The 17960-nt window shown below is 39.9% G+C and overlaps 1 protein-coding gene across 1 annotated transcript; it reads left to right on the forward strand.

Annotated features, from left to right (window-relative positions):
* Positions 1-977: 977 nt before the first annotated feature.
* Positions 978-13881, forward strand: QPCT (glutaminyl-peptide cyclotransferase). The gene is made up of 7 exons (XM_039698054.1): positions 978-1531; positions 5353-5499; positions 7875-8156; positions 10733-10909; positions 11756-11855; positions 12332-12448; positions 13341-13881. The coding sequence occupies exons 1-7, from the start codon at positions 1430-1432 to the stop codon at positions 13484-13486; spliced, it is 1071 nt and encodes a 356-aa protein (XP_039553988.1). The 5' UTR covers positions 978-1429; the 3' UTR covers positions 13487-13881.
* The last annotated feature ends 4079 nt before the right edge of the window (positions 13882-17960 follow it).

Here is a 17960-nt window from a genome sequence, read left to right on the forward strand (position 1 = left end):
GCTTTTGTCTAAAAATCTGTCAACCATGATGATTTTTCTTGGTAATCAAAAGATTGCCCATTTCTTTCTGTTAACCAGACCAGTGATTCAGCTGTGAATTTGGAACAATTTCCTAACAAAGCGCTGTGTGGACTTTCACGACCAAAAAAAAAAAAAACAAAAAAAACCAAAAACCAAAGGCACCAATTTAAATTAACTCTCTGTGTTCCCATATATGAAAACAATTGGACACAGCCACATTCTGAGTATCAGCTAGAAGGATCTGTAGTAAAGCTATCACCACCAGAGATGTCATCTGTATGCTGGGTGGCAGATCCACCAGCTTTTCTAGGAAACCTGTGAAATCTGGGTCAACAATCTGCAAATCACAAATCACTCCATTTCTCCAACATCACCCTTACTTGCAAATCTCTAGTTTCTAGGATGAGGCTTTCCAGTACAAGGCTGACAAGCAGCAAAGTGATTACTCCTGTTGCTTCCCTCCATCACTTCTTTTTTTCCCCTTTTATTTTGTTTTGAGATTAAGCCTGAATTTTAAGAAATATGTAAAAGTCAGAGACTTTAAATATCGTATCTGTGATACAGAATAATCAGATGTTTTCTACAACATCCTAGAGCAAGGATGTCAAATCACCTAAAAAAGAGAACAAGAGCTCAGAAACTTGTATCTTTGGTTTATTAATTTAAATTGGTGCGCTGCAAAATACCACCTTACCACAGATTTTGCTGTGTTCTTAGTTGATAAGTACAGAAATTAAAACGCCTGAAGAGTGGGGTTTCATTTTAGCAAGGGTTGTTGTTTTAGGCCTAAAAAAGATCATAACAAGAACTTGTAAATCAATGAATTAAACCCCTTCTCAGTTCTGTAGGTCCTTGCTATCACACGCTTCAGGAATGCTCGCTCCGAGCTTCCATCGGCCCCCAGCGCTGCTCCCGGCCGGCTCCCAGCGGGACAGCGCCGCAGAGCGCTCCCTCATCCCGGCGCCCGCAGCTCCCGCCGGTGCCCGAAGGCCGAGAGATCACGAGCTGCCCCTCGGAACACAAAACCAGCTTTCAGGGGAAAGCCGCAGGCTCCGGCTTTTCCCACGGTGGGAATCACGAGTGCCTGCCCGCCCTCGCTGCCCGGCGGCCGGGGGAGGAGGCAGCGGGAGGGGGCCGGGCGCGGGCAGCCCTGGCACTGCTGAGGGGCCGCGGGCCGGCCTCGGAGGGAGCGCCACACGCACTGCCAGGGCTGGGCTCCGGCAGCCAGCGCCGCTCCTGCCGCCGCCTCCTCCCTCCGTGCCTCCTCCTGCTTTCTCCTGCCTCCTCCTGCCTCCCTCCTTGCCTCATCCTGCCGCCTCCTGCCTCCTCCGTGCCGCCCCCGCCCCAGCCGGCCCAGCCGCGTTTGTCTCCTGTGCTGCCGCGGCACTGGGCGCGGCGCGGGGAAGGGATGGCGGGGGTCGCTGCCCGGCTGCTCGGGGCGCTGTGCCTCGCCGCCTGCCTGCCCCCGGCGCTCGGGAGGGACGCCGGAGCGCAGTGGACCCTGGAGAAGGTGGGTGGCGTTTGCCTTTCCCAGGCGCTTCTTGCTTCTCCTTTGGGGCTGGGGGCAGCGCCTTCCCGGCGGGCAGGGGTCAGGGGTCCATCCTGCCCTGGTGGATGAATCCAAGGTGGATTCGGGCCGGGCTCACCCTCAGCGCGGTCCCGCAGGTGAGGGTGGGGGCACGGCTTCCCTCCTGAGCCCGAGCTCGGTGCCTGCAGAGAGCGGATCTTCCTCACACGTTTGGCTGTGTCATCTCGCACCCCCTGAGAGCGATAAGCTTTGTCAGGGGCAGGTACTGAATTTAAGGGGAAACCCAAACAAGGCAAGACGGATCAAAATCTGAAATTGCATTCCTTATAACATTCTACTATACTCCAACTTTGATTGTAGTGATGGTGAGTGAGAGGACAGTGACTTAGCTTGAGAAGACAAATACCTCTTTCAGCAGCAATGCACATGTATCTAGGAAAAACAAGTAGGCATGGTGCTGATAGCCGGTACAAAATTGTTTTGAAAAGATATAATGCTCTGATATGTTGTAGACTCATACCGTATGTGTGTAATTTAGACTGCTGTGTGAACTACTGAAAAAAGGAATCTTGAGATAAGGTTTAATTAAACAGTGGTAAGATTTAAACCACAGATTTCTCAATGTAGCAGCTCTTAGTGTTTTATTATGAAACATTAACATAGTTTTCTTCATAAAGAATTAAACCACATGAAATGCAGGAGAGCATAAAACTGCAAACCACATTCAACTAAACCCTTCAGGAATTTCCAAACAGAAAATATACTTTTAGGGCCCTTCCCCAAGTGTTTGTAGAAGAGCTGAAGTCAAAGTTCAGAAAGAAGCAGCTGAATTCCACAAATGCAGTTCACCATTCTCATCACCAATAGATCAGAGTCCAGGACAAGCTGGTAAAATGAAGCTTCCCTCACACCCTTCTATGCCTCCCCATAGTAATTCCCTTTCTCCTTGATTTTATTCATCCCCCCCATTCAAGGAAATGTTGGCTTGTTTCTTTGTTCGTTAATGAGATACTGTTTCGTTCTGTTCTATTAATTGCATCTTACACTACATACATATATATGTGTATAGCTCACTATATAATATATATAGCTCATGTATAGACTATATATGTGTAACACAATACATCTGTAATTATGCACAATACATGCATTTGTACACACATAGTATATACATGTGGGGCTGAATCTTTAGTCACACTGGTCAATGAACAATCAGGTAGCCCCAGTCTCCCTTTTGCAGCCCCCCTGAGCCCAGCACTTCACTCTTAGCTGGTTCCCCTCTGAGCAGGCAGGCTCCTGGGCAGCGCTGTCAGTAGTGACACCCAGCCACAGAGCCATCGCACCTGAGCTCCTCTGCCTGTGCACTCACTAGGCAAGGACAACTTCCTCTTCCTCATCCAATTCTTGTCCTTCGACAACTTTTGTTCTTTCTCCCTGGAGGGACATGTGAACTAGAAATTCAAAGTCCTCAGGTAAGCCTGGGCTGCTTGTAGAACTCGAAGTTTTGCAGTTTTATACAGCTTAGTACCAGGATTAGTGACAAGCCTCTGATAAATATACTGTTCTGCCTCCCTGTTGTGGCAAAATAGGGATTGACCAACACCGTAAAGAATGAGTCACTTACAGATCTTATTTTGCTTCTCTTTTATTTCATAACCACTTTTGTAACTCCTCTCACTTCCCAAATCTGAAGATATCTCCATTACTAGAAGTGGAAGTTGATTCCTCTCTTCTGAAGTATTTTCATGCATTTGTACTTTAATAATGTTTCTTTACCAAGTGATTTGATGACCCCAGTTACCAGGCATGCTCTTCTCTTGTTCAACTGCAGATTTTCTGAACTTCCTTAATTAAACTGTCCTCCTACACTCTTCCAAAGTACATAGCTTTAGCTTTTCACTCTCCCCTTACAGCCTGCTCCTCCTAAATCGAACAGCTCCCTAACATTTTCTCTTCTCTGTGCCTTTTTAAAAAGGTGGTCTAAGTTCCACCTTATTACACTTCTAGTATTTCAAAAGAGTGTTTTACAACATCCATGGCATAATTTCCAAACTTTCAAAAGTTCATCTTTATATCAGATGAAATTATTTAATTTTTCTTTTTTCTTTAATCTATGTCTAAATTTCCTAGTATTAAAAATGTTAACTGCCCATCCTAATTTTTGTGTCCTTACAGTCTTAAAATTCAGCTTTAAACACTGTATTAAAATTGGCACAACTAGATTCAGTGTCTTTCTGTCAGCCCTCTGCCTAATTTCACTGCTAAACCTAAGTGGAATTAGAGGAAAGGTTCACATGGAGATAAACAGCTAGGAAACAAGAGAAGGGTAGAATTAAATGTTTGCGGTGAAGTCTAGAAAATACTCATGCTCGTACTTGCTTGTACAAACACAAATGAAGTAGAAAAAAGTCAAATAGTCAGGCAACTCCCATTTTTAAACAATATTCATCACCTAAGGTAATAAGATAACTGGTAAGAAGATACCTGACTTTTGAGGTCAGTTCACATTCTGGCCAGGTAATGGGTTTTAGCTGTTATTTCAGACACATGTGAAATGACACACACGAGTAGAAAAGGAGAGTGAATTATTTCTTGTTAACACATGTTAACATAGGGTTAGACTACAGATATTTATGAAAATGTCAGTTTGATGCAGGAGCAGCCCAAAAGCAAGTCACCTGTTACACAGTCTGAAGAAAGAAAAATAATAAAATAAAAAATACCATTGTCCTACACTATAAACTATGATGTGCCCATGTTCCAGTTTCTCTTTTTGCTCATCTCAGAAAGAACAACATAGACAAGGTACATGGAAGGACAGCAAGTCTGATTAGTCATGTCAGGCAGTTCTGATCAAAGAAGAAATAAACAAAGCAGTATTTTTCCTTAGGAGAAAGACAGGAGTAGAGGGAAGACCTTGTGATATAAATGAGGAATCTGTAAAAACAGTAGTGGCACAGGAAGTTTCTGAGGAGACAATTGCTAGAGATTGGATAGGTTCAAACCTGGTGTATAAAGAGGCATTTGAGATGCCCTTGGGAAGCCCACCTGGCATTCAGCCACCACTCCAGATCTCTGTGGAGTTCTTGCACATCTAAGATGTGCATTTGGCAGCTCCATGAGGATGTCTCAAGCATTTTGGGTCACCTGATATAGCCCCAAATGCCTGTGCTTGGGCAACAGAAAGGAAGTCACTTGGGAGGAAGGGAGGTAGGTCGAATATTAGTGGCTGTCACAGGAGACGAGCTGTCGGATCTGAGGTTAACCCATGTGTCACCAAGCTGGCAAGTGTCCCAGCTAGCCCCAGAAAAGCCACATTCTGTGCAGTCACACTCATTCTGCCACTGTGGCTAGAGACCACAATGACACAGCTCACTCCCTCTGGGAGTGAGTTACCTTAGGCATCTCTTTGCAGTACACAGCATAAAGCTAAATATTATTACTACTGGAAACAAAGCTTCTGGTGTTTGTCTCAATAGAAACCTCAGTTGAAGGTGGCGTGGTTGCAGACATGACATGTATAATTAGGATATTAGGAAACACAGAACCCATTCATAGGTTCAGGTTTTACAGCTAGCTGGCAGGTAAAACTTTCCCCCATACTTTAAATACAAGCATATTTTGCATGGAAATGAAAGATAGAGAAGCCAATCATTTCTGAGTGAAAAGGGTTTTTTAATTATGTTTTGTTGGGAATAAATCAAAGTAGCACAATATACCATTTTTATTGTAATTCTGAAAAAAGCTATGCTTAAAAATGTCTAGTAATAGTTATAGCATTTTCTTCTCTCTACCTTCTGCAGTATTCTCACCAACCAAGAATTTTAGGTTCTGATGCTATTGAAAAAGTTGTGGCCAACACAGATATTTCTGAAATGTGGGAGAATGATTTGCGCCCTATCCTGATTGAAAGATACCCAGGATCAGAAGGAAGTTACATCGTGCGACAGGTAAGACAACACTTCCTGACAATCTCTAAGTACATTTTTACTATATATTATTATTACAATTATTAGAATTTATATTCTGGTAACACCTTTGCTGACCCCCGCCAAAGAGACAGTCCCACAGAAGTGACGGGCACATTCCTTTAACGCAGTAGGATGAACTCTACAATTGTTCAAGTGTAGACTGCATAGTGCCTACATGACACAGCTTGCACATCAGCTGACATTACTTCCCAGGCCTGCACAGCATGATGAAAAATAAGTATTTTTTTTTTAAAACCCATGTTTTAAATTAACAAGTTTGCCCCAGGTTTGGTACCCAAAGTACAACACAATGGTTGTCCTCTCCCTCACATGAGCAGGTTTTTGGTCACTGGTTCAAACCCAAGACCATGCATGGGATTAAATAAATTACACCCTACCACTTGTTCTGGAGAGGCCCCGTCCTGTGCTGTTACAGTGCCCTGGAGTGTTGCTTCAGATGGGTGTATCAACACAAAAGGTGATCAGAGGGGCCCAAAGGGGCAGGCAGATGAAATGGTCAGCACGACAAAGTGCAGCCCTGGTCCACAAACCACACCAGGTCCACTGGCCCAAGCCCAGCAGTGTCCTGGTGCTGGACTGACAAACCCAGGCTGCAGCTGGCCCCAAGGCAGTAAAGACTTTGAGCCACAAGAAGTTACCACACAAGAGGGGTGCAGCTCTGTCAGCACCTCTGCTCTGCACTCACAGCATGAGCACCTTCAGAGCAGGGTCCGTGCTGGCTCTGGACCCCATTGGCCAAGCAGGGCACAGACAATGGTACAGCTGAGTTTACTAAAGACATTCTCATCATCTCACCAGTTGGGCACTGCCTCAACAGCTCTAAGACAGCCCCAGCTACAATACATTTATTTGCTACTCTGCAATTGGTAGATTGGAAAAATGCAGCCTTTTTATGCAGTGAGTGTGTGTGTGTGTGCACATTTCTGTAGATTTAGCTTTGTGGTTTCTTTAGCAGTGCTCTGGAAGGCAGCCAAGTGAAAGGGGGAAAAGGAAGAAAAACAAAAAAGCAGCTGAGCCTAGGCTAGAAAACCACAGATTATGTTCAAAATAGTATCATCCTGTTACAAGGTAACAACATGTATTAAATTAGACCCCTCACCAAAGGAAAAAAATAAGAGTCCTCTATTGTCAAAACACAATAATGGAGTTTTTGTCTTTGTTGAGACACAAAATCATCAGACTCCTTTAAGGGAAAAAGGCTACTGGGACCTCCATCCAGGTTTATATGGTCCCCTCAATCCTTAACAGACAACCTTCACTCTGCCTACTGATAGCTGATAGACCATACCATGTTGTGAAAGCGTTCAGAGGGTGATCGTGAACAAAATGGAAGTTTGCTCTAGCACTAAAATCTATGGCAATATTGTTTTTTTTATCATTCCTACTGACTTCCCTAAGAGCAGAACAAGTCTTCAAAGTCTGTTTTCCCCTCAGAGGCTTTTCCTAATGTTTACTTAAAGAGAGAGGAATCTGCCTTGAAGAAGCCCTCTAGGGACCCATAAAAATAAGTTGCTTAACAGAGAAACAGAGATGTCCCTCTAATATGAGTTAACCAGAACTCTGGTTGAAGTATAGCTGGGGTTGTTAGAGGTATTATCTTCTGGTAGGAAGATAGCTAAAATTAATTATTTGCCTTATAGATTGTCTCAATTCTTATATTTACATGATCTATACTGACAGAATTTCAATTTTAAAATGCTGTTCTGTAACGCTTCTTTCTTTAATTAAAGGAATCTACCTATCTGTTATTGCCTTGTAAACAATTTATATCACTTGAAAGGCAGATTTCTCACAGAAGCTTAAAAGCCCAACCACCTCACACCAACCAACCAACCAACCAACTAACCCAAACAGTTGGTTTTTTTTCCCTTATACTGCTGTGGCATCTCTGTGTGGTAATTGTCTAAACAGCCACAACAAGGAACAAGGTCTCTGCAGCCAATTCTGACTTTCAATTTAAGGGCACATCTGAGTTAAGTTTTGAAGATATTAACATTCAATCTGCTCTTGTTACACCTGAAAAAGACACTGGCCTGAAAACTTCAGAGATCAAGATCTTAATGTGTCATAATAATTGGCAATAATTCAAAACACCTTCACACTCCAAAGAGAAAGGTCAAAAGGAAGAAATGAAAAGCAAATGAGGCAGTCAAAGGCTGAGGTAGCAAAGTTATAAAGTGATATTACATGTTTTGCTATAAGGTTTATCCTTTAAAACACCATGAACTTAGAGAAATAAGCTTAGGAGCCACTACTAATTAGCTAATAATAGTTTGTCTGCAACATCTTTCTGAAGCAAGAAATATTTATCTGATTGTTTTTTATAATTGCAGCATATCAAGCACCGTCTTCAAACATTAAAGGCTGGTTGGGAAATTGAAGAAGATACATTTCAGAAGTACACACCATATGGCTATAAAACATTTTCAAATATTATTGGCACTCTTGAGCCCTCTGCAAAACGCCATCTCGTACTTGCTTGCCACTACGACTCAAAATTCTTTGGACAACAATGGCATGGCAGAGTTTTTGTGGGAGCAACTGATTCAGCTGTGCCTTGTGCCATGATGTTGGAGCTGGCACGGGCCCTGGATAACCAGCTTCAGTTAATCAAGGTACTTTTGTTTCATTTTCATTTGCCTTTCCAACAGCAACAGGCCTCAGGGCATTTCCACATTCTTTTCCGTAGCCTGCATGCTGGGTTCCCTGATTGCTGTGCTTGTAATAAATGTCCCATTGACTCCAAGAACAAGCAGAGATCAGTATCTACTTCTCTAAAGTACATTCTATAGATAACTTTTATAGATATCTGTCCTTTTTGTAAGAAATTTTAATGTGATAAACATATAACATATAAAAATAACAAATGATACATGAATAATAGATGTTTCATAGACTTGGAAAGATATTATGCTACTTTCTATCTAAAAGGCACAGAACCTGATTCAGAAGTTCCTATCATATCCAGTAACATCTAGGGTCATTGAAAAGTTTTGTTGCATTCTGAATCCTGCAGAAATCTCTCAATTGTATTCTGCTTTGAGACACTATTGTGCAGGAGGAGTCACATGCAGGTTCCCCCATCCCACAAGGATTTCAAGTTTTTCTTTTTTTACAAATTTGAATGGTTTATTTATGTCATCAGTCTGTGTTACCTGTACTATGAAAATCTGTTTCAAAGGGCTGCAATTGCTAGGCACAAAAATCTGTTGAGCCTACAAACTCTTAAAGCTTGTAGGATTACAGATTTGTAGGATTATGGATTCACGAGTGCCATCTACTGGTTCAGTATTCAGTATGTACAGAAAAATAATTCTCATACGTTTACAGGAAAAGGTCTCTCAAATATGAGAAACACTCTATAAAGTGTCAGGAGTACACTCAGCTCAGGTATTAGGATTACTTGTCAACAGGTATTTCCAGAAACTGATTTGGTGCCTTCTAATATGTGAATATTTAAGAATGAGAAGATTAAGACTATGCCAATATTTTTAATCACAAAACAAAAAAAGTCCTGTAATACATAGGCTTTCATTCAGAAACTTAATTTACTAAGACTATGCCAATATTTTTAATCACAAAACAAAAAAAGTCCTGTAGGCTTTCATTCAGAAACTTCATTTATAATAAATTTGCCTGGTGACTATTTATGAAACAACGTGCACAGTGACTTTAAAGACTGGCATTTTTCACTATGAATACACTATTTTACAGTGAAAATTGTTTTTTATCATCTAAGATGGCAGCATTTGACAAAAAGGCAACTAATTACTTTTCACAGGCTTCCACATTTACAGTCTGTTAACAAAATATACTTTGGGATCCATCTGCTTAATACATTAGTTATGATGGTTTTGCTCTGCTTATGGTAGCACAACAGACTTTGCTATGTTTTCAGCCAAATCTATTTATATTTTGACTTGAAGCTGTGATTTCTATTTTGATGCTTCTCCAGTCATAACTTACTTCCCCAGAGTAAGTTTAAAATTATTGGGCAAAGACATTTCTCTGCATTATTAAAATGTGTTAAGCAGTAATAGTAGTAATAACACAAGTACTACTTTCTAAAACTCAAATAGCACTGATTCCGTTTCCTCCAGAATGTAATGCAAAATGACTGCTGCCCACAGAGCTCTGTCATGTGCAAAGGAAAAAGGGCAGCAAACCATTGCCATTAGAGAAATCAATATAGCACTGTGAGCACAATCAATACCATCTTGTCTGCATAACCGACATTTTATAGAAGCTTCTGTTTATAGTGCATCAGCTGCAGCTATTTGGGAGTTGTAGCCCATACAGGACATGACTGCTGCCAGTGACCCCACCTTTTTAACCACATCATGCAATTTTACTTGAAGTAGTGTTAATTCATAGAGGGCTTAAAGTATTTATAGCAACTGTCAAGACTACAGTTCCCAAAACTGTTTATTTAGTGGAACTAGACTGGGATTTGCTGTGCTGTGGATTATTAGGAATTTCTGACAGTTCAAACAGGGCTTCAGATAGTAGACTCCCTCTACATTGGAAAAAAATTCATACAAATGTCTTTTTTTGTGACATTAAATACATTTATCATATATATCCTCAGGTCTTAAAATACATTTATCATATATATTCTCAGGTCTTAGTGCTGTTATATTTCAGTTGTTGAAAGGGAAAGACATATCTGACATACCCACTCTCTTTGCTTTGGTTTCGCACAAAGTTGCCTCCATGATTAGAAATTCCCCTGAATGAAAAGAAGGGGCTCAAAGAACCATCAACTTGTCAAATACATAATTCACCTCCACTGATGCACAGCTGTAGCAATTATATTAATCCTTGTGATGCAATCAAATAATAATATTAGCACTCCCATCAGGTGTTGTTACTGACACGTCTCCTCATTATTTGAGATAATGCTGCTGCTACCCGGTTTTGCAGGTCTCAATACTCAGGTCATGTCCTCCAAAGTCAGAAATGAAACTTTTATCCAGAACCAAAATTATATGAGACCAGAGAATGTATCACTGTGTTAGATAAATAACAACTACCTTGACTGATTACACTGTAATAACATCCAAAGGAAGGTTTGCATAGGGAACCTTGAAAATACATCCTTATTTGTGTTACTTACATGACTACAGTATTTGCCCTTTATTTAATGTTCTGGCCAGATTCAGTTATTTTGACTTTTAACTTCCTCCAACAGGCCAGCCCAACATCAAGACCAGACCTTTCACTTCAGCTCATTTTTTTTGATGGTGAAGAAGCCTTTGTTCGGTGGTCCCCTTCTGATTCCCTCTATGGATCTCAACACTTAGCTCAAAAAATGGTATCGACTCCACACCCACCTGGTTCAACAACCACAAACCAGCTGCAGGGCATAGTAAGTGGCTCTTCCCTTTTTAAGGACTTTCCTCCTTAAGGAACAATAGTAAATGGCATTTTTAAAAATATTTAATTAGTAGGTAACTGGTCAAATTCCCAAGAAACCACGACCCCACTGAAGTCAAAGGAAGAAGCATTTCTGGAAACATTATGAAATATGACAGAGAATTGGCAAGAGCTTTTCAGCTACATGCAAGTACAAGGAGGAGTCATAGAAATATCACAATACACAATTTATTAGCATATAAACTAGGATACCCACCTTCTTCAAGAAAAGATAATTCAAAGTGGTAGGGAAAGAGCACAAACAGCATTGGCCTATGAACAAATCTCCCCTAGCTCAGTACTCAGCTACAGCAACTTCTGTTTTCCTCTGATTCCTACTGATTCCTACATTCTGGATGTCTGCTCCCTTCTACTTTCCCTGTTTACTGCTGAGGCACTTCTCTTCTGTCACTGCTGCTTGTGACTCATAAAATGTCTTTCCCTTGACAGACTTTGTTGTTCTCAGGGGAAAAAGCAATTTCCTCTTCTTTCTCCCCACCTACTGTTGTTTTTCTTTTAAAGAGATACAACGCAAATTGCAAGCTAAGCTATGCAGCCTGCTTCAGCTCCAGGAACAGAGGAATGGCCCAGCCTTTCCCTCCCTGGGAAGACAGCAAAATGTATCAGATTGGGATCAAGTTCTGCTAACGAATTCTTGTCAGGCCCCACGGCAGAAAGGCAGATCTTTGGCCAGGGCTAGCAAAGACCTGCTCATGACCTATACAGGAAACCAAGAGTTTCATTGCTGCTGCTGATGTTATAGGAAAGCATTCTGTACTAAAGATTCTTTCTTGTCTAGGACCTGTTTGTACTACTGGATTTAATTGGTGCACCAAACCCAGTCTTTCCCAATTATTTTCCAAAGACTCTTCGATGGTTTCAGAGGCTTCAAGCAATTGGTAAGCAGAAGGATATGGGTTTTGAATGAATTTCAAAATCTAGTGAGTGGTTTCTGAATGTATTAAGTCCTGTGAATCAGATTTTTAGATTAATTTTCTGGTTTACAGTAATAATCTTTGATAATGTAAATGTGAAATCTTAAACCTATATGAAGATTTTGATTCTTAGTTAATAAAACAACAGAGGAAGACTCTCAAACATTTGGAAGCAACAAAACAGATTCTATTACTGATTGTCACTCTGTGACACTTGGCAACTACTTCACTTCTGTGTTTTTATTCTCACTTCTGTAAAATTATGGTAATAGCACCAATCCTGAGGTCTTCCAAGTATTAAACAAATGCAAAAGACAGTCACCACTGCCTTTTCCTTCTCTGATGGAAAAATCTTCCGTGTGTGAGGAATAATAATTCAAACGTGCTAACATGCTTCATTGTCTAAAAATTGTAATAACCACTTCCATTGTGCATTACAGAGCAAAAGCTACAGAACATGAATCTGCTGAAGAATCACCCTGTTGGAAGTCAGTATTTCCACAGTACTTTACATCGAGGCTTGGTTGAAGATGATCATGTTCCATTTTTGCGACGAGGTGCTAAAAATTCTTAAAATTTGTACATGTTTACAAAGAAATGCATAATTTAGTAAATGAGCAAGTGCATATGCTCCTGTTTTTCAAGCTTATTTGCCCCAATTTGAGACTTCTGAATCCAACTTTAGAACTTTGACTTAAAACCTAATGAAAAAAAATTGATTGCTTAGTGGTATGCAGCTGAAAAATCAGAGAGAAAACGAAGTAAAACAGGAAAGAGGCTGAAAAAATAAAAGTACTCCTCCCCAAAAGCAATCGGGAAGCAGAAGACTGATTTAATTCCTCTTTTGCCTACAAGTTGCAGTACATATGAATGTGTATACATACCTTATATATATATACACACACACACACACACACATATATGCTGGGATACAGTTCCTTTATCTAAGGGCAACCCTGTCTCTATTTTACAGAGTAAAAAAAAGACACCCTATTTTACCATTTATGTAGAAAACTAAAAAAATGCTTCAAAAACGTTCAGTCTTAACACTTTCACAAAAACATGGTAATCAGTTTTCATTTTGAGGAGCTGCAGTGATTTCTCTGTCCTTCTGTAGCTCCTAAAGACAATGCAAAGAATCTCAAAACAAAACAAACCAACCCAAAACTCCCAGCAAGTAGCTACAGATTACTTAAAAAAAAAAAAAAGAAAAAAAAAGAAAAATATTTAAAGGAAAGGAAGGTGGCAGCTTTACACAACACACTTTAATGATGGGATGCAGTCACAAGCATCAAAACAAGAGAAGGCAAAAGGAAGCAGCAGGGACACACCCTCTAAAGCAAGCTCATTGAGTAGTTACCTGACTCTCTTGCTAAATGGTGAAGTATCAGTTGACTTAACAGAACTTCTAAAATATTTCTTCTCCAAATTTCACTTTCCTTTTTATAGGGGTTCCAGTCCTGCATCTGATTCCATCCCCTTTTCCTGCAGTATGGCATACCATGATGGACACAGAAGAAAACCTTGACAAAGCCACTATCGACAATCTCAACAAAATCCTGCAAGTGTTTGTACTGGAATATCTCAACCTATGAAAGACAAAATATCAACAAACTGTACACCATTCACACTACTGTTTGCCCACCTTCACACTTGTTATTTAATTGCATTGGAGAGTACCAAGGTGAAGAAAAATGTGACAGCTCTTGCTAGACTGATTATTGATTGAGCTATTCATGGCCCATTGATCCAGTAGCCAAATAAGATACCATTAAATAAGACTTAGCTCAGCCTGGAAAGAATTTGATCTTTCCATGTTTTGTGTCTGAATAAAAAAACTCCAGAATCTTTCCAGATTGTTATCATTGTTTTTTGTCACGTATTATGATCCCAGAAGGAAATGCCTCATGACTTAATTACATGATACCCTTTTTACAAGGTGTGACCAACTTTTGCAGTGTTCAGCTATGGAAATTTATGCCATGTTATCAAAAGAGGCAAAAATCACACCATAGTAGCCTTCTACTTTGGGCTGAACTAAACCACCTCATGCTCCAATGGGTTGCTAGAACTCCTGACACACAGATGTGATTTTTAATCCTCTCTGGTCCCTCTCCTCCTTCCCTACAAAGGTGGCTGCAAGGGTTTTTCTCTGCAGACAGCTGACGCCCAGAAAACAGAACAATAACCCAAATTCCGTTTTGCCCCTGTCACTTGTTGGATACTGTTTGACAGAGAAGGGTGGTGGGAAGTGATGCTAACAGGAAGGTATGTGGGGGTTTCCCTGTGCTCTGACTGCAACACAGGCGATATAAACAAAAGATCAGGTGGTGTGTGGGAGCAATGACCCAGTACACACCATTCAGTCACGTGAGAATCATTCACAATTTGACCCAAAAAAACCTCCAAACCACCACCCACCTGCTGTTTTTAATACAGACTACAACAAAAATAATCATATGAGCAAAGTGTTCACTTTAGAAACTACAGTTTATCTAAATACAGTTTTAAAGGCAAAGTGCTATCAAAAGTAAAATGTTATTAAAAGCAAGACAACAGTTTAGGCACCAAAAGATAGCAATTTAACAACCCTGTGCTTGTACATTCCTTACTGGAATTATTCAATAGCTTTAGTGTAACACTGGCAAAAAGAAAGCCTGGAATGAGATTAATGAAAGCCAGAAGAACAATATTCAAAAGCTACTCAGAGAATTATGGTTTCCACTGGTGAGAAAAGGATGAGAGCATTTTAAGGAAAAAAAAAATCAAGCTGATAGGAGTTGAACTGAGAGAAAAAAAGTCAGTATTTTACTGCTCCAAACTTCTTCCCTGCAAAGTTCTACCCTGAGCAAAGAGATTTAAAAAGGAGGTAAGCAATGGAGTTGTAGGCATGTCAGATTTGGCCTGTATTTTACCATTTTCCTAAAGCAAATATTTTGGAGCCTAAGACAATATTTACATCCATATTATAAAGTTGTTACAGAAATAGGTATTTACAGCAGTGAAAATCTGTAAAATTTTACTATTACAGGACGGCCTGAAAATTAAATTTAATCTGTTTTTAAATTTAATTCTGATTTGGTAGCTCAAGAGCAAAAGCATTTTATGCTGTTTGTCTTACCTGCAACTTCTGAAATAGAATACTATGAAAATTCTAAAAAATTAGACAGATGTCTTTATTTTCAGGTATTACTGTATATCTGTTTAAATATATCAAAGCTTCTTGAACTCTTTGCAATTATATTCTCTTCTACTTCAGCCCATGAGAAAATAGTCTAGAAAATTACATTAAATCTTCTGAAGTTTGAATATTTTGAGCAGTATAAAGCACCTTCATATCCTCCTAAGTGACAAAGAAAGGTAACAGGATGGCTAAATATAGAAATATTAAACATGAATTTGTGTGGCTGTTTTGTTTTGGTGAACTCTTGTGGTACTTCCTATTTTGCAAGACCTCTGAAAAATGCAGTACATGTTTGCAGTGTGGACTGCTACTCTGCTTCTTTGAGAATTTGAAAGTTAACTTAAAACATGCTTCATTGTGAAATATTGGCTCAGAGGGTTGTAATAGCTCAGAAAAGCCTGGGTTTTTTAAATCTCTATGAAGACTTAGCTGAAGCCATAATTTAACCATGTGGTACACCAAATCATGTCAATTTTGTCATTAAATTTTTACTGCCTGAGCATGCAGCTCTCAAGTTATGTTTACTCAGTCCAAGGAAATGAGATACAGTTTGCTGTAATATTATTCAATATTTATCAAAATGTGAAGAAAACATGGAAAGGCTTGGGTTTTTTTTTTTCCTTCCCTCCCTGGGTTTTGTGTTTGGGGTTTTTTTGGTACAGGAAAAAAAGGCCATCTCCTAACTGGATGCTAGCCCTGGAAAAGTTTACTTACAGAGGGAAGTGTCATCATCTTAGAAATTTATATGATCCATCATTCATTTTAAAAATAATTGCTGGAAGGAAAGCTTACCTCAACCCAGTAACCATGCGAATCCAAGAATCTAAGTTCTTAAAAGCACAAGAAATAGTCAGGAAGGCAGACATGGTACAAGGTGGGTTTTCATTGCTACTAAGGCAGGGGAGAACAAACAGGTAGGACAAAGTCAAAGCTATTTCATAAAATGCCCAGGGAACAAAAAATACAAGTGAAGAGGCCAGGACTGGTATCTCTTCTACTTTCAGTTTCAACACTGAATATGACTAACATCCACATCCACTGCGTCTGGCCAAGCACAGGACAGATAACCACTTCAGAATTCAGAGAGATGCTTGTTGTTGAAAAACTTCTGGCTGGATAGTTTCTCCTTCCCTGTTGGATGGTGGCAGCAAGGGTTAGAAATCAATAGAGGACTTCAGTTAATCTAATCAGTGGAATTGCTGCACAGCTTCTCACCTTGAAAAGGATTTGTTCCATCTCAGTCGAGGGGAAGGGAATAAAAATCACTCTACCAGCCACAAAAGGCTGTCCCTGGCTTTGTGTGCCAAAGGTGTCTGTGGTTACCACCTGGGTTAAGGGAATGCAGAAGAGAATGAACTCAAGAGCCATCACTCAACATGTAAAGCTGAAAAAAAACCCCATATGGTAGTTATTTGTCTTGTGATAGGTGCTCTGGCTCCTTCTGTATCAGGAAAAGGCAGTTTCTCACAGTAATCTGAAGCCAAATAATGGTACACGCCCCTCAAACTCTCTAAAGCTGGATGCATTTACCTACAAGTGATGCAATCCTGGGCGATCGCAGCTGGAACAACTCAAGGAAGTAACAATGCCAAATCCTCTGGCAGACAAATGACAGCAAGTACCAGTCTTCTTTTCCCTCTAGCTGAGACAGCATTCCTAGCATTAGGAATGAAGATGATATCAATTATAAATTCTTATTCACTATGTATCAAATAAACATTTAGATGGTGATCACCTAACAGCAAAACACAGGTAGAAAAGGCAAAATGTACAAAAAATCTCTTTCGATGGAATTATTCCAAGGACCCAGTCTACACTGGTAGTAGACCCAGCAAAACAGTTCTGAAGTTTGACATACCTGCTCATTGAGACTGAAGCATCACCCGAGAGCATCACTTAAACAATATATATAGAAAGATAACTGTAAAATCTTGTACACAAATTACCACTTTTTCCTTGTCAGTTACGAATTACACTCATTTTATTTTCCTCATATAAAAGGAGACATTTTACTCTGTGCTGATTTAACAAATGTTCTAATATATTCATAACAATAAAGCAGCTAAAAAGCTGTTCTAATATCTAAAAGAATCTTTATCACCTGCACATATGATATATATTGTAAACAATCACTCAAAAAAGTATTTTTGTTAAAGTGATTATATTGCACTCAGAATTCTGGGATTCTCACCCTCCCTTCTCATTTTAAATCAGAGATCAGCTTCATTTTTTAATAAAATGGAGATTTAATTTTCTACTGAAAACAAGTAAGCATGCATTCAATATAATACAATGTATTGAAAATATCAGAAAAAGGGCATGTGATTATGAAACTGGAGTAAGGAACAATTCTTAACCAGGCCACACAGGAGTAGTTTATTGTAAACATTCTGCTGGCTCTAAAGTGTTGCAGATGCTGTAGAAAGTGCAGTCTAGTTCAGCACCCAAGAGGTACAGAGAATCTGTTCCAGTGTTCTGTACTTCAGTGAATTTCCATGCAGCAATGGCACATGTAATAGACTCACAGAAAGACAGGATAATGGACCACAGGTGATTACTGAGTTAATACTGACCTCACAGAAACAGAGCCAATCGCTGTCATTTCATTGCAATCTTTAAATGGAAGTTTGCCAGGTCATTACATTTTCTAACAGAGTAATGAAATTTTTACTCTCACTGCAAATGAAGTACAGAACTAGATTCCCTACTTGTAATTTACATGGACAGCATCCCAGTGGCAGCCAGGGCACTACCCTCAGCCTGAAACATCCCCAAAAGATACATCTCCATCATGCAGAATGCCACCTTGCTTTTGCAAGAATGACTCCCTCCTCCAAACACTGGCTCAAGAAACACAGGTCACGGAGTGGGGAGAAAAATATTCT

This window comes from Passer montanus, unplaced genomic scaffold (genome assembly GCF_014805655.1).
Source record: "Passer montanus isolate IOZ18808 unplaced genomic scaffold, ASM1480565v1 scaffold12, whole genome shotgun sequence".
Lineage (NCBI taxonomy): Eukaryota > Metazoa > Chordata > Aves > Passeriformes > Passeridae > Passer > Passer montanus.

Excerpts from the sequence above, each read along its gene's own strand:
- QPCT (XM_039698054.1), top strand. The coding sequence starts at position 1,430 with ATGGCGGGGGTCGCTGCCCGGCTGCTCGGGGCGCTGTGCCTCGCCGCC. Across the intron at positions 5,500-7,874 it reads GAAGTTACATCGTGCGACAG|CATATCAAGCACCGTCTTCA; the intron begins GTAAGACAACAC and ends TTATAATTGCAG. Across the intron at positions 12,449-13,340 it reads TGTTCCATTTTTGCGACGAG|GGGTTCCAGTCCTGCATCTG; the intron begins GTGCTAAAAATT and ends TCCTTTTTATAG.